The sequence below is a fragment of the Lissotriton helveticus genome, chromosome 7 (genome assembly GCF_964261635.1).
Source record: "Lissotriton helveticus chromosome 7, aLisHel1.1, whole genome shotgun sequence".
In the NCBI taxonomy this organism is placed as follows: Eukaryota; Metazoa; Chordata; class Amphibia; order Caudata; family Salamandridae; genus Lissotriton; species Lissotriton helveticus.
Window position 1 is genome coordinate 1,635,802,555 of NC_136068.1, and position 16,903 is coordinate 1,635,819,457.

At 40.4% G+C, this 16,903-nt stretch overlaps 1 protein-coding gene across 2 annotated transcripts in view; it reads left to right on the plus strand.

Moving 5' to 3' along the window:
- Nucleotides 1-16,903, plus strand: part of LOC144770626 (myeloperoxidase-like) — a 329,709-nt gene that overhangs the window by 19,495 nt on the left and 293,311 nt on the right. For both annotated transcript variants that reach the window (XM_078655312.1, XM_078655313.1), the window contains exon 2: nucleotides 3,064-3,140. In XM_078655312.1, coding sequence (XP_078511438.1) covers nucleotides 3,065-3,140 — 76 coding nt within the window. In that variant the 5' untranslated portion in view covers nucleotide 3,064. The remainder of the gene's footprint in view (nucleotides 1-3,063; nucleotides 3,141-16,903) is intronic.

Below are 16,903 nucleotides of genomic sequence, written 5' to 3' on the forward strand. Positions count from 1 at the left end.
GCCGTTTCCGACCGGTATTTTGACATTGGTATGTAGGGGCTCTGAAAACATACATATTCTGTATTTTTACCGATTCGGTAAATACCGAATCGGTATTTGCTATTGAATCCTATGGGCTTCAAGGCCCATAGGATTCAATAGCAAATACCAATTCGGTATTTACCGAATCGGTAAATACCGAATCTTACTGATTCAGTATTTTTACCGAATATTTTACCTACATAGCAATTACCGAATAGTAAATACCGAATCGGTAAAATTCGGTATTTACCTTTTGGTAATTTGCTATTACCTACATCTGGGCCTATGTGTATTTGTAAAGCACACGTTCAACCTTAGGTATCTTAGTGATGAATAACAGGTGTTTACAGTTACCCAACTCAATGGTACTCATATTATGGACCTCAGATGATTGAAAGGCTGAGTGGACCCGCCAGGATTTTAACCTGTGACCATAAGGTCGAACTCAGGCCCCTGCAGTGGAGGCATTAGTCCTCTGAGCCACTCACACCTGGCAAGAAACCATCTGGTGAGGCTCTGCAAAGGCGAACATTGTTTTTCAATAAAATAGATTTGCAAACGAGTAGGTTTTCATTTTTTTCATTTAAGGTACCTTGACTGATATATTGATATTGATATTGAATATGTTTGAAGAACCCTCAAATACCCTGAGACGTCTTGCCTCTGAAGTCCGTAAATAAGAACAGATCTATGAGGCAGAGATGATGGTATTAAAAGAACCTGCATTTGTGAAAAGAGCCATGTTTTCAGTTGTTTCCTAAACTACTGGATGGTAAATGATGCTTTGATAGTTCAAGGGCCCATATTCCATAACTTGATGGTGACATCTGAAAAGCTTTTCCCTTCCCAGGTGGCTTTCTTAATTTTTGGACATGCCATACATATAGGGCCAGAATATAACTTTTGGCGGTGTGGGCGGCACCACCAAGTGTCGCTGCTGCCCGCCAAATGACAACGTTTTTGTAGTCTGGCGGGCGGGCAGCGTGGCTTTTCTCCCTGCGGTGCCTCTTTCACAGGTTTTGGAGCCTTTGAAGAAAGCACCTCAATGGTAATGCCTCACAAGTTTCCTGCATGGCATGGACTGCAACGTCCATGCAGTATAGGAACTGGTGTGCATTCACAGGGCGTAGAGGCACAAGAGGGCCCTGAAAGGTCCCCTTTGTATCCTCCCCACCAGGGTTTTCATGGAGGAGGAACTGCCATGAAAACCCTGGCAGAGAGGAAGCTAATAATATGCTTGGCAGGACCACTGCTGTGACGTCAAGCATATTGCGGCCTTGACTGCCGTGCCATTGCCAGGAAATGTGCGGTTCTGTGGCAGCATCAGTGGTCCCAGGGCAGTCCGACCATCCAAGTCGTAAGTGGGCAGTCAGACCACTTGTGCAGCAGTGGCGGGACTGCCACTTCCACGCCACCAAGGTTCTGGTGGTCCTCGGACCACCTGACTCGTAATTTTGCCTTAAGTATAGCTGTAGTGAAGGGACCTACATGCACTCAACACAGGCATCTATATTCTACCTTCAGGTTATGCACATGCAGCAATAGGGGCTGACTCAGCTTTCCATCCTTCTGAGCTGAAATTCACTTATTCTAATAATTTTATAATTCCTGCTTCAAGGATCAACCAGAATTTGCGGGCCAGCTTTCATAAATGAATGCCTTGGCACTCACCACAAATAAAATTGTATGCTAGGTGTATGCAAATTCAATATGTGAAAATTACAAACGCAGTAACAGTTTGATATATTTGGAAATATATGCGGATTTGAAATTCCAAACAGCCATTCAGAATTCAGGATATTCAATTGCAATCTAGACACTTGGAAATAGACAATGGATTAGGTCAATCAGAATTAAAACATTTGGCTTTGGCTCTTCCAATAGGTCATTTGGAATTCACACATTTGAATAACACATTTGATTTGTAAGTTGGAATGTCAGCATTTCGAGTCTGACATTTCTAGTGGCCAGTTGGTATGCATATATTTAGTTTGAGATGTTTTACTTATTTCTTATTTATGCAGTGTCCTCAACCTCAGAAGTGGGCAACCACATTAGAGCGTTTTACAGAAGCACTTGTTACATTACAGGAGGTCAGATCATGCTTATCTTTTGTATGTGTTTATTTATTCACTTATTCTGGAAAGTGATTTAGAATCTTGTTTCTTTCTGTTTGAGCATTTAACAGAGAGTTTGTGTTTTCTTTTTCACTCACTTCGTCCTCCATCGCCTCTTTTCCCGCCCCATCAATCCCAGCTAAATCTCCTCACAATTGCTGTAAGCTTAAAGTAAAGAAAAAACACACATACAAACAATACTTGCTAAACACATACACTACTGCAGTCCAAACACCAACAACAAAACACAACTACCTCTCGCAAAGGTGAGATCTATTGACTTTGCAAATCTTTGTCTTCTCTGCAGGCAGAGATTGTATGATATCAAGGAGGGACTAAAGCACTCAAAGTTACTGTACAATCCTCTTTCACCCAGGTCTGCATTTGACAATATACGGTGTCCAGATATATTGTGGTAGATGCAGACCGACAAATTCTATCTGAGAATTTACTAAATATGTCAGGTCCACATAATGGGTTAGAAGTATAGTTTCGTTTTTTAAACAAAGCCAGAATAAAAAAAATATAGATTTGTCATACTTTTTTCAAATAAAAAGTCTGCAAAAGGTTGATTTGCTAGTTGATTTTCCAGCAAAACATATTTCTGAGGAGGTTTTCTCAAACAATTATTTGAAAAAAATATGGAAATTTCATTACAGATGTAGTTTTTACCAAATTTTCTGAAAAGTGTTGAAACCTAGTCCTGCAATTTCTACACCTCTGACATCAAATGTCTATTATGTTGTACATAACATTCATGGTAAATACAACACAAGATTACATTGTTTTAATAGTTCCTTATTGTTTCAATGCTATGAAGAATGATCTGTTCAGTGTGTTTAGCGTGCATGTAAAACACTTCTGAGTTGCAGTGCTCCAGCTACGCAAGCCTCATCACATTATGTTTTGAACTTTTCTTTTAAAGGATGGGGCATCTTTCTGCTTTTGTCTGGGTTCTATTGGTCATTGGCCAGTTCCAGAAATCGGAGTCACGATGTCAAGGTAAGGCTTTGAGCCCATCTAGACTTATGTGTCTTTTTATTTGCCAGAATCTTATATTGTGCTCTATGTTACAGACAAACGCATTTTCAGTTCTCCAACTTATAGTTTTTCTTTTCCCATAATTTTTTCTATATCAAGCATGCCCTTTGCAAAGCTAAAAAAAACAGAAAACCTAACATGAGACTGATAACACTGGATTCTTATCTTATCTTTTATCTAATCTTATCAATTCGAAGAATCCTCGGTTGATTGGACCTTTATTATCTGCTAAGAAGGGTAAAGGGGAGAAAAAACATTTCATTTGATAATTTACCAATGAGCCAAACACAATTCAGATTCAGAAGGACCACTGACTACGAAATCACATTAATTACAAAGCCAAAAATAACTGAACATACAAGCACCTCATCACGAGGTTGAAAATATACATGGGTGCAAATACAAAGTTTATCCTGCGCACTACACGAACCAGATATACCATTAAAAGAATGAGAATTTCTAAGAATATTAAACAAGCAACTACTGCACCATTATCCAATTCAGTCTTCATCTGTCATTACAAAAAGGAATCAATCAATTAGTCATGTCCCTACACTAATTCTAAAGTGATATTCCTACTTAGCATTAATCCCAGGCATGATCAAAAAGGTGTCAGCTTGTAAAAACTTCCTCAGAAGTACACTTCACGTTTCTTGAGTTAGTAGCCAAAGCCACATAACTCGATCTAAGAACCCCTCTGCTGGAATCGGTCTCCTCCTTTTACCTCTCTAGCTGTTTCCCCGACCTTTCTGCAAACCTACTCTGACTCTCCTCCCTTTGGGGCACTGTCCCTAATACAAAATGGACAATACAAAAGACACACCTCATGGCAGAATACTTCATGTAGGTGAATTTCCACCAACCCGTGCTTCGTCCAGTAACTGTTGATACGACCTTGGGTCCCAGGCTCCTCCAGCCGTCTTCCTATTATCAAAATTTCAATGCAACAGTGTCACAGGTCTTCTCCATACCTAACTCCTAAAACAAAGAGCATCAGTCTAGCTAACGATAACGATGTCTTAGCACCTGCAACGGAAAGCATGTGAACACATCAACCGTGCATGCATACGAGAATCAGCTGACTACATTCGACTGAGAGCCTTCCCAAGGAAAATACATCTCAGGCTTTCTCGACTCTGCTAACATAAGAAACCACAAACAGGCCTTCCATGGCAAAACGTGAATTCAGGCCTTTACATATCCTTTAACACAAATTAATAATACTGCATTTCTAAGCATTACATTTCTTCAATTAAGGCACTTTTAATCAATCCTACATATGCAAACTTCACAATGCACTTTTAAATCTAATAACTTTCAATACACAACTATTTTGTTAAATCATTTGCGACAAGCAGTTACTTTATGTCTCGTTTTTACCTTTTCACTAACACAAATTAAATTCTTAACACTGCACATACATTTTCTATTTCTACAATCCCAAATTACTACTGATTGATATTTCAAATACACAAAAATACATATGGATGAGGACTATCAGTGATTATAATGCATCCCTACAATTTTCAGAATATCATCACGCTCTATCAAGACCAATTGGTTTCAGTCGAGGGCAAATGTGGAGGTCAAATGCCTAGGTATGTTAACCAACCACAGGACACCCCTTGAATAAGTTACCTGAGAAATGTGTTAGTCCAGACCATTCAAGAGATCAATGTAACGTGTAATGTGTGTGGCCCGTCCAGAGTTTTTCATTAAAATCAATTTGCATCATAATACTTGTATATTACCGTTGAACTCCCCTCCTCGTTTTTCTTTGCTGCAGGCAGGGTTTGTATGATATCCAGGAGAAACTAGAGCACTCAAAGCTACTGTACAATCCTCTTTCAGACAGGTCTCCATTAGACAATATATGTAGTACAATTAGTCCAGATATATTACGACACAAGCTGACCAACAATTTCTATGTAAGATTTTACTAAATTTGGTTGGTCTATACAATTGTTTAGAAGCATAGCTTAGTCCTGGATTAGTCATGGTAAAAAGAGAGCTGCAAACACCAGAATGCAATGTTGTGTGCTATAAATCCTATCAGAAGAAGCCCATTGAAAGGCACTCCTGGTTGTTCAATGTTGATCCTAGGTGATCTGTGTTGGGTTCCACTGCCATAGGCCCCTCAGCCATAGGTCAGCCATAAACTCCAAAGGCGCACCTGCAATCAAGTCCAAGTAACACTTCCTAATCTACCACACTTTCATTTATGAAAGGAATCCAATGTGTAAACCCTTTATAATCTATTTTTTTTTTATTGATGAGATATCTCTTTTAAAATTCTAATCAATTCTATAGTAAGCAAAATCTCAATTGATGATTAATCGCATGGCAACCATTGTGGTCAAAGGACACCCATCATTAAGCAGAGTCTACAGAACTGTTTCTTAAATTAGCCATATATCTTTATTAAGTAGTTGTATGTGTATATTTGTATGGTTGTTAGTGGGGTCATTTTGACCTCAGTATTCTTGAAAGGAATTATGGTGAATCTATGTAAAAGGTGTTTTAAGAAGCACAGCTGTAAAGCATTTTCTCCTTCTGCTTCCTTTCTAAGGGATTTACAATGAGACATATTGTGTTACTTAACTGTGTACTTAAAATGAGATACACAGTGTTCCTTTATGATGAAATATAAAGAGAACAAACATTTAATGATGATTCAAAAAACAAGACTTGTTCATTTTACTTTGAGTAGTGTACATTAGGCTACAAAAAACAAGCTATTTTATTTTTACTTTCCTTTTTCAATATTGATACAAAAAAAAAAAAAGGAAGTGGAAAGAAAACTTAGAATCAATGTTGAATTGCTCAGGACAGGTGTACAAAGGAATGCATTTAATAAAGCACATGTATAAAGCCAAGCACAAGTATGGTCATTAGCATGAAAAATAGATCAGATTATTTACATATGCATCCACAACATCGCAGATTGAAGATTCATGATGCAAACAGCACAGTGAGCGTAAATTCCCATCCTGCAAGTTGTTATTGTATTGCTTCAGGACATCTCAAACGCCATCAATACTGTTTTACTTAACCTTGCAAGGGACCCCTCACATTATTTGGTCATGATGTACCTGCCATGAGTGTACTGTATGATTCCATCGCATCACTACAGTACAATTAGGGGATGATTTATGGATTAACACATGGAATGCAGTCCCCTGAGTGGTGGAGGACCGAACCTCTACCCAGTGGTGCCTCAACAATTTTTAGAGTGGGGGTGCTGCCATCAGTGTTATACCACTGAACTGATAGCAGTTGTGAAAAATCCAAGCGCTACGCAAAGAAAGTGGTATGTAGCTTGTGGTGCATTTTGGAGCACTGTGTCGCAAATATATTATTTTAGAATGGCGTGGCTGTGCACTTTCATTTATAGACAGCACATTTTCCTTAGAAAAAGGTAATTATATTTTCACACACATAACTTTTTACTGATAAAACTGTATAATGCACAAACAACAATGTCTGGAAATCAGGTTTCAGTGACTAATTATCATTTGCACATCACACATTTTCTTGATTTGATGTACTTCTGTTAAAAATCTTTGCATCCATCACACTTTAGAAGGACAAAACAGTGCTTCAGTTGGGCTTTTGTAACTGTTTGTATATTTTGAAATGTTTATTCAATTTATTTACATGTATTTAAATTGTATTTTGTTGGACAAAACTGACGTACTATAGCCCTACCTTTCACACTCCTTGTACTCCAGCAAGATTGCCACATAGCTCACTTTAAAAAATCGTGTCACTTTGTAGTTTGAAAATAGAAAGTATACACCAATCACCATGTTAAATGAATAAGCAGCAATTTCTGAAAAGACGGAGCCTGACATTTGACCTCTGGCGTTGAAGGCTCAGCAAATGTAAGCGGGGAAAGAAAAGATGTCAAGGCATCTTTGTTGCACATGCATCATCTGAACTCAGCATGCTTATTTTTGGGGGTGCTTCAGCACCCACCCCTCCCCTACTTCCAGTTCCCATTCCTTCTCTGTCCTCGAAGAGTACCGTCTTCCAAATGTAGAGGTGATGTTTGGCCCAGTGGTCATCTCTGTAAGTGGAAGGGAACCACTGTCACAGGTTAAAGTTACAAAAAAATAGGGGAGCCTCGGCTGCTGCTTTTAACAGCTGTCCACCAAACGTTTAAACATTTTTGGGTTTTGAACTCTCAAAGTGTAAGGTAGTTTATTTTTGAGAAACAAAAAACGAATATCCCCCACACCTTGGGAGCTTTGTCCAAAGTTGTAGGGTCATTATGTTTTTCTGTCCCTCCCAGCCAGATTTATCTTGGTGGTGACAGACAGAAAAAAGAGACATTACACCATCCCTTCTTTGGAGGCAAGGCAGTGAAATCCACTTTCTGTGAAGGCTCACACTCTAGGGAGCTTTCAATTGACGTTGCCTATTGAGGCTCGGCCAACAAAAAGGTTACAGACCCTCGCTAAAACATGTGGGCAGGCCAAAAGTTTGGTGGACAGGGTACTCCTTTGAGCTTGGTGGACACGGTAGTCCTTTACATCTGTGATGGAATATCCTGTCCACAAAACTCTAAATCAGGTGCTAAATCCTAAATCATTTTTTTAATTGTAGGAGCTGATTCTCAATCCCTCTGGATAGCTTCTGGCCTTTTTTGCCAACAACAAAGCTATGGCCGGAAAATGCTTCATATGGACAGGTACTTCACTCAATAATCCAAACAGTACAATGAATAGGGATATGGTGGCACATAATCTACTCATTTGACAGTTTAAATACTTAAACCTACAAAAAAAACATATTTGAGAGCATTCCCATGCCATGACCTGGATGCCCAACAATAGTTTTTGAAATCATAGGCACTCAGAATTTTCTAGTAATCCATATGCCTTTAATATTGCGGGGGTGTCACAAAATTTATATTAATAGGTACAGTGTAATAATCTGTGTATTCTTCATGGAAACCTTTTTCATTTGAGAGCAGAGACAGCTCCATTTTTGTCTGTGTGTCATTTCCTGGTCTAACTCCTAGTGTTCTGTGCCTGAATTGGTTTTTGCTAAACTAATGTGCACTATCATGTTATATAAATTGGAGATTATGGGCCTTATTTAGAATTTTACGGGCAATACCTTGCCGGCCAGGTTGGCAAAAGACATTACCCAGGGCCGGTTCTAGGATTTGCAGGGCCCTGGGCCCAAAGGGAATGTGCAAGGCCCCTCTAATTTAAATAAGTGTCCCCTTGAAAGGAGGCCACTCAGAGACACTGCGGAGGCCCATTGTCCAGCATTTTAGCGCTCCACAGTTTTAACTTTCAACCCAAAAAAAAATTGTTACATCCTGCTTTTCTTTCTTCTCTGTCCTTCTTTAGTATTTATTATAACTTGCTCAGCATACATCTATGATGTCACATAGAATGCTGGTTGTGTATGCTTGAGATGAGAGTCAGTTACATCTGAGGCTGAGCAGCAGTCCAGCTGCTCCTGGTGGGATTACATTTGGACCTACCTATTTCTTCATTATCATCTTGATCTGATACTAATCTTCAATAAATCAAATATAATAATATACCCTGAATATATGGACATTAATTATTACAAATTTGCGACGAGGTACAGAACCTATACATGAAAGAAAAGACTGGATTACTGCAACTAAGAAATTTAAGGAATCTGCAACTGAGGAACTATTTGAAGCACAACAGGAAAAGGTCAATTGAGAGCACCCTGGTTAATCCCACCAGTGTCCCCTATGATCTGGACAGCCTGTTTCCCCAAGGTGTTTGAGTTCTTGCTGCATGATTTAGACTATATTGGATTAGATTGACTCAGTTGGATTAAGGAGACCTGCTTACTAATGTGTCATTGAACCGGTTTCAAACACATGACTTGGATGACAAGTTTGTCACTTTGTGGTTCGTTATTTCAGCCTGATATGGGAGCTGACTTTTTGTTTTATGGAATAAACGCACACCTTTGGAGAGAGGCTGCTTCTAGTATTCAATAAAAAGAAGAGTATTTATAATCTGCCACACTGCACTGGATCTGCAAGCTGATTTCCTGCACTAATCTAGAGAAAATATTAACGACAAGTCTTGATGTTTGGCCTGCGTGGGACATTAGCACTGACATTTGTGGAGTTTTACGGAAGCTACTGTGAATTGAAGGTTATTGCTGCCACCTACTGGATACTAGAATAAAGAAAGCTTTATTTTGCTGAGAATGTATCCTGTCTACAAGTACAGTTATATATGCGAGGAGGAATTTCATGTTTTTGGTGAACTTTGCACCCCTGAAGAGTTTTGGGGAAGCGCGTGTGTGCAGAGTAACTGTCTTTACCTAAAATTGTACACTCACCGTCTTAGGTGGAGATGACGGTTGGTCGTCAGATGGCCAGCAGCGATCTTCTCTCAGTCCCTGCTACCATACAATTGATGACGTATTTGAAAGGCATCGGGGAGTTAGTGATTCTTTCGCCTCACGTTCTGATCCTGCTGTGACGTCAAACTTGCCGATACTGCCACTGTCCGGTTGTTTCTTTTCGGCACGCCTTCACCGTGAACCATCCGGTGGATACGTGACAACGTGACGCCATTGGGTTTGAAGGCTCTGCGCACTCTGTACAGGGCCTACGAGTCCGTCTAATGTTGTCTTGTGAATAAAAGCAGCAGTGACAAAAGCGGAGCATGTCGAAAAACAGCTTTGTTTTTAGATCATTTATTTGTTAACATTTGTAGAGCGCAGCGATTACCCTAGGGCGTCTTGGCGCTAGTAATTCCACAGTTTCACACTCGTTGCAAGAGGCTCATTGGCTAAATAGCCATGTTTTTAAGAGTTTCCGGAATTGGTAAAGTGACGGACTTGTCCTGATGTTGTGCGGAAGAGTATTCCAAAGTTTGGGGGCAGCCACTGTAAAGCGACGGTCACCCCAGGAAACTTTCTTTGATCGTGGAATAACTAGTTGGTGCAAGGAGGAGGAGCGGAGCTGTCTGGAAGGTACATAAAATTTCAGTTGGTCTTTAAGCGAGTGCGGTCCTTGATTGTTTAAAGCCTTATAAACTATGCACAAGGACTTGAACTTAATTCTATTTTCGATCGTAAGCCAATGGTACTGCCTTATTGTCGCTGATATGGATTCAAACTTTGAGGTTCCTGAGAGCAAGCGTGCCGCCGCGTTTTGGATTGACTGTAATTTGTTTTTGACCCTGACCTGAGCGTTGAGGAAAAGACCGTTACAATAATTTAACGCTGTTAAAACTAAGGAGCTCACCAAAGTTTTGATTAAGGTCTCCGGAAGAAAGGGACGAATCTTTCTAATCATTTTCAGTCTGTAATGAGCCGTTGAGGCAACTTTGTTTGCGTGGTCCATAAAGCTGAGTCCATCATCGAAAATGACGCCTAAATTCCTAACTTTAGGTGTGGGGGTGGGAGGGGGACCAAAGGCAGGTGGCCACCAGTAGGAGGACCATGCTGGGAGGAGAGGACCAAAGATGACTACCTCGGTTTTCTCCGAATTAAGTTTGAGGCAGTTAGTTGCCATCCATTCTCCGATTTCAAGCAGTCCGTTTTTAAAGTTTTGCGCTACTTCTCCTCCATCACCCTTGATAGCCAACACCAACTGCGTGTCGTCCGCATAAGATGTTAGGCTCATCCCATAAGCCCTGATGACATTGGCAAGGTCCGACACATAGATATTGAATAGTGTCGGACTAAGGGATGAGCCTTGGGGGACACCACATGGCAGAGAGAGTTGGGCAGATCGAAAAGGTCCGAGGGTGACCGCTTGTGTTCTATCCGCGAGGAAGGAGGCAAGGAGGTTTCTGGCTGAATAACAGATGCCCAATTTTTCGACACGGTCGACCAAGATGTTATGGTCGACCGTGTCGAAGGCTGCTGATAGGTCTAGCAGTACTAAAATTGCAGTCCCGCCTTGATCCCGGATGGCCCTAACATCATCAGCAGCCTTAATAAGGGCGGTTTCAGTCCCATGATGTCTACGGAAGCCGAATTGAGAGTCATCTAGCAATCGATGTTTCTCAATGAAGTCAGAAAGTTGGGAGTTCATAGCTTTTTCGACTACTTTGGCTAAAAACGGTAGGCTCGCAATTGGCCTATAGTTTTTAAGTTCGTTTTTATCCAGGCCGGATTTTTTTAATGAAGGTTTCAGTAGTGTTTTTTTTAAAGCGTTCGGATAAATCCCTGAGGACAGGATGGCATTACAAACTTGAGTCAGCACAGGTATGATGGAGTCCATAACTGGGGTTAGGACTGAAATTGGACAGGGGTCAAGGGCGGAGCCTGATTTGATGGTTGAGACAATGGTCTTTGTTTGGTCGTCTATAAGTTTATAAAAACTCGACAAGGTGATGGCTTGAGATGGGCAAGGGGGAGCGATATTCATCGTGGATGATTTAGAGGTGAAGGCTTGGTAGATGTCATCCACTTTGGTGAAGAAGAATTTTGCCAGATCATCGCATAATTCTTGGGAGGGAGCAGGGGTAAGGTCGGGAACATTACCTGCCAAAATTTTTGTTATTTCATATAGGCGTTTACTTGAATTAGTGGCTTGGTCAATTTGATTGGAATAATATGATTTTTTTGCTTTGGTAATCATAGATTTATAAAGAGCCAGAGATTCTTTGTAATCTTTCTTACTGGCCAAGTCGTAGTTTTTTCTCCAGATCCTTTCCAGATTCCTATTATTTTGTTTTTGCCGCCTTAAATCATCGGAGTACCATGGGGCAGTCGGTTTAGCTCGGTTCCTGGACAGAGATTTCGAACACACTGTATGCTCGGTTGCCTGAGTGAGCCAGGTCTGAAATTTTAACGTTGCTTCATTGGGATCGTTAGGCACCGTAGGACACAAATTGTCCAGCTGTATTTTCAACTCTGTCTGATTTATATTCTTCCAATCTTTGAAGGAGCTTTGGTTTATTAAGGTGGAATTGTTATTTTGGACAGATTTGATGGAGATTTCCCCAAATATGGCATAGTGATCAGTCCACGGCATTGGTAGAATGTCCGTTATATGGAGACAGTCAACATTAGAGAAAACGGCGTCTAAAATATGGCCTGCTAAATGCGTGGCAGAGGTGACTAATTGTTTTAACCCCAGAATCTCCATGTCCGATACGAGGGTAGATGTATCAGCGTGGTCAGGTTGGTCTAGGTGAAAATTCAGATCACCTAGCACTGTAAATGTATTTTCCATTGCTAATGTTTCCAGCATATTGCTAATACTGGTGAGAAAACCTGTCCTAGTTCCTGGAGGGCGATAAATCAGTATACCCTTAAAATTAAAAAGGGGACTGAATTGTATTCCAAATTGCAGTGCTTCACAGGAATTAGATGGAATAGGGGTGGTTCTAACGGGAAAACACTCTCTGGCTATGATAGCCAGGCCGCCTCCTCTTCCCCTTACTCTATCCTGCCGGTAAACTTTGTAACCGGCTGGTACTGCAATAACCATATCTGGTTCAGACGACTCGTTAGTCCAAGTTTCGGTAACAAAAAGGATGTCGAGTTTATTGTCTATAATAAGGTCCGCAACTTCCTGGCTGTGTTTGCACAGTGAGCGGGCATTGATGAGTGCCATCAGCAAAGTTACGTCCTTGGTAGTAATCTGCTGCTTAGATTGGGCAGGCACCGTATGCAGAGGGATGACATTTTTACAATGTGGGCAAGGCGCATTTGGGTCATGTAGGTTCATGTGAGGATCTACTATCGTGCAGGACAAAAGTGGCAATGGTCTAAAGTCCAATAAAGTTGTGCGTGAATAAGAGAGGATGTGGGTGCCTGACGGCCGACCAGGGGTCGTGGCCCTGGGCCCGGTCCCGGCGCGGACGGGCGCAGACGGGCTTGCCTTTGGGATTTGAGATCATCTCAAGTGAGCAGCAGTACTCAGTCTTCACCAGTCTTCACCTGTCCCGTAATAGTTTCGGTGCAAAGTGCAACTTGAGAGTAAAATTTTAACTTGTCTGACTTTCGCCTCGAACTTTCCTCTTGGTGCTTTCAAGGTCTACCACTGTCACATGGAGCTGCTTACAGGAACTCGGGTGAGAGATCGCTCACCGGAGCTGTTTTTTTTAATATTAATTTTTTTTCTCTTCTTTTGTGACAAAATGTTATTGGAATTTGTTTTGTGCGGGGGGTGGTGTGATGAAATATGTGCTGCATGATTGAAATCTTATGTTGCTTAACTTGTGTTTGTAGTTACATAAACATTTTAATTGTTCCTGTGTTTGGATTCACGGGATCTTGTGCTGAACCACCATTTAGGTGCTCAATTTCTATTGAGGAGTTCATTGTTATTTTTTCTTACTTTTGATGAACCACGTTACTTAGTGCTCTAAAATTTTAGAGGGGTTCACATATGTTACTGAATGGAGTCATACATTTTCTTTTATTGCTGTGAACCACAAATGTGCTCAAATTATTTTGAGGTATTCTTTTCAGAGGATTAGTTGTCCTAGTGTTGGATTTATTGGATGTGTATTTTGCGGAGCCACATCTGTGCTCTATTTTGAGGTGCTTCATGCTTTTCAAGTTAGTTTTAAGGGCAGTGCTGTCTCTATTTTGCGGAAGATGTTCAATTATACAAGAAGTTATATGGTGTTATACAAGGAGTTATACTGCTTCTAGATTTTATGTGTAAGGGTTGCATCCGAGGATGAGCCATATTTCGGAAATTTCAATGTTTTAAATGCTTTAGTGCTGTGCTGAACCACATTATTTGGTGCTCTAATATTTTAGAGGCGTTCAGTTTGTTAAGTTTAAAGGAGCCATTGATTACTCTATTTACAAATGTATTTATTTATCTAACCCATCCATTTTCATTCTTGTGGATGTTATTATGTATCAAATCCATGTTTTCCATTCTAGTGGATTTTGTTAAGTTATATATCAAATCCATATTTTCCATTCTAGTGGATTTTGTTGTGGATGTTGTTATGTATCAAATCCATATTTTTCCATTCTAGTGGATTTTGTTTTATAATGTATCAAATCCATATTATTCCATTCTAGTGGATTTAGTTGTGTTATGGGTGACTGTACTTCTTTCGACAATTGAAGTTTTAATTTTTTCCATTACTTTATTTATAATATTTATTGTGTAGGTGTGGTATGTTCTATCTTCTCTACACTCTCCATTCTTTCATTCATGTGTATTTTGTGTTGTGCGTGATTGTATTTTCTTCCTTGCTTTCACTGTTTTAACTTCCTCCTTTGTATCTTTTTAATAATATTTACCGTATATCCATTGTATGTTCTTTCGTCTACTTTTCTACTTTCTTTATTTCTTCTCTGTTTTTATTTCTGTTAAAAGGGGAGATGTGTTACATCCTGCTTTTCTTTCTTCTCTGTCCTTCTTTAGTATTTATTATAACTTGCTCAGCATACATTTATGATGTCACATAGAATGCTGGTTGTGTATGCTTGAGATGAGAGTCAGTTACATCTGAGGCTGAGCAGCAGTCCAGCTGCTCCTGGTGGGATTACATTTGGACTTACTTATTTCTTCATTATCATCTTGATCTGATACTAATCTTCAATAAATCAAATATAATAATATACCCTGAATATATGGACATTAATTATTACACAATTCCATCACCCTCAGCCCGACAGGTGTGAGAATTGCTTGTGGGCTAACAGTTAAAACTGTGTGGGTGGTAATATGCTGTACAATGGGCATCCCGCTGCATCTCTGAATGGGTCTCCTTGCAATTGGGACAAGAGGAAGCGTCTCCTTCCCCTAGGCCTCCAGCCACCATCCCTGAGAGGCCCAGAGAGGGGGGGATCCCCTGGACCCTAATTGCAAGGAGACACCTTTCTTCCAAATTGATTGCTAGGGAAACAACAGGACACACCACCAGTGCGGGGCCCCATGCTGGTAGGCTCAGTGCGAGGCCCTGGGCAGCTGCCCACACTGCGCCTGCCCTGACATTACCGCTGCCATCCTTATAGACTACCCTTCTGCAAATTTAAAGATGACCCAGCTGTCATCTCGCTACATCATCGCAGCAGTTCCTTTCAATGTATAAAAATGTTCATAAAGAGGCATCATCAGTTTTCATGGCCATTGACCATACTTTTAGTGTATGTTTTTCAGAAACAAACTCCAAAGTGGGAGTTTGTTTGAAAAGAGCAAAAAACTAAAGACCCCTACACCCTGGGGGTTTTCTATCAGGGTGTGAGGATCATTATTTCTTTTTCTGTTACTTACAGCAAGGTTTTTTCTGATAGTGTGGGAAAAATACATTACACTATCAGGGATGTATGACATTACAACGCATGCTTTTACATCGCATGCCTTTACAACGCTGTTTTTACAACGCATGCCTTTACAACGCATAGTGCTTTGGGGCGCTGGATAGTGAATAGTTTAATTTACTATTCCAACTCCAGTCCCCGTGGATAGTAGGGAAGGTGTTGGACAGTAAATTAAACCTATTCCCTATCCTAGAGCGCCCCCCAGCGCAATGCGTTGTAATGGTTTGCGTTGTAATAGTTGCGTCGTAAAGGCACTGCGTGGTAAAAGTTGCGTTATAAAGGATGTTTCCCCACTATCAGCCCTAAAAAGGCCAGTAGTGGAATATTTCTTCCTTCAATTGCCACTACTCCACCAGGCCATCTAAGGAAGTTTCTGTAGACGGAGCCAACAGGGGCTCCATCAATGGAAAACTTAAGATCCACCCATCTCTAAATTGTGCGGTTGAGCCTAGGGTTTACTCACAGGGTACTCTATACCCTTTTAAATTAAGTTTTAATTTACCAAACTCTAAATCGAGCCCTAAGTGCCTAACTGACATGGGAAGAGTCACATTTGTAAGTGCATTTAATGCCTTTAGTTCAGCTGGAAATTATGGCTATTGCTCAAGTATTATATGGCATAATCTCAAATATAGATAGACTTCTAATATTGTTGTTCATTATTTTTGTGAAGTCATCTAGGGTTATAAATTTCCCACCCCGACATAAGCAATCCAAAGCATATCAGTTTTTTGAAACGCCCCCTTGTGACCTTCAAGCAGGGTTTGCTTAGTGAAGATAGTTCTGCAGAGTAGAGTAATTCAATACCTATGGTGGCTCTCAGACTAAGTTATGCCCATACTGTACATGCGACCAATTGTATTTGTGGGACAGGATTAGGGATTGGTTTATCTACAATTGTATTCAGTTGTATTGTATCTGTAATCTCAGATTCTATTCCACATGCTGAATAAAAGGCATGTTACCATTCTGTGCGTGGTTCCCCCAAAAGTAAAACGCCATGTCCAGAACTGAGAATCTCAATCATCTTTTAATGCCAGTGCTTCCCAGCTAAGACTAGGCTATTTTCCTGCCTACATTACCTTTCTAGGAAAGGTGCACTGTATTGTAAAATTGTTTACTCAAGGGTCTCAGGACATTAGTAAGATGATTCAGTAGTTTGAGAAATAATATATGATACTATAGCCATCTGACCACAAGGTCTTGTGCCCTGGACATTACAGGGTCATAGTTGTCCCTCACAATTACCTCAAGATTTCAATTAATCTTAATTCTGAGGTACCACACTAAATCTTCTCTCTGTTGAATTGGGAAATGTAGTTTAGGTTATATTGAGGCTGGGATTAATGTAAATAGCTCTGATCTACCACTGTAGTGTAGTTCCTATTTTCCCAATAGGCTCTGCGCATTGGAATAGTACCTACAGCAGTAAAGGCCTAGGCCAGACGTTAACTAGGTCT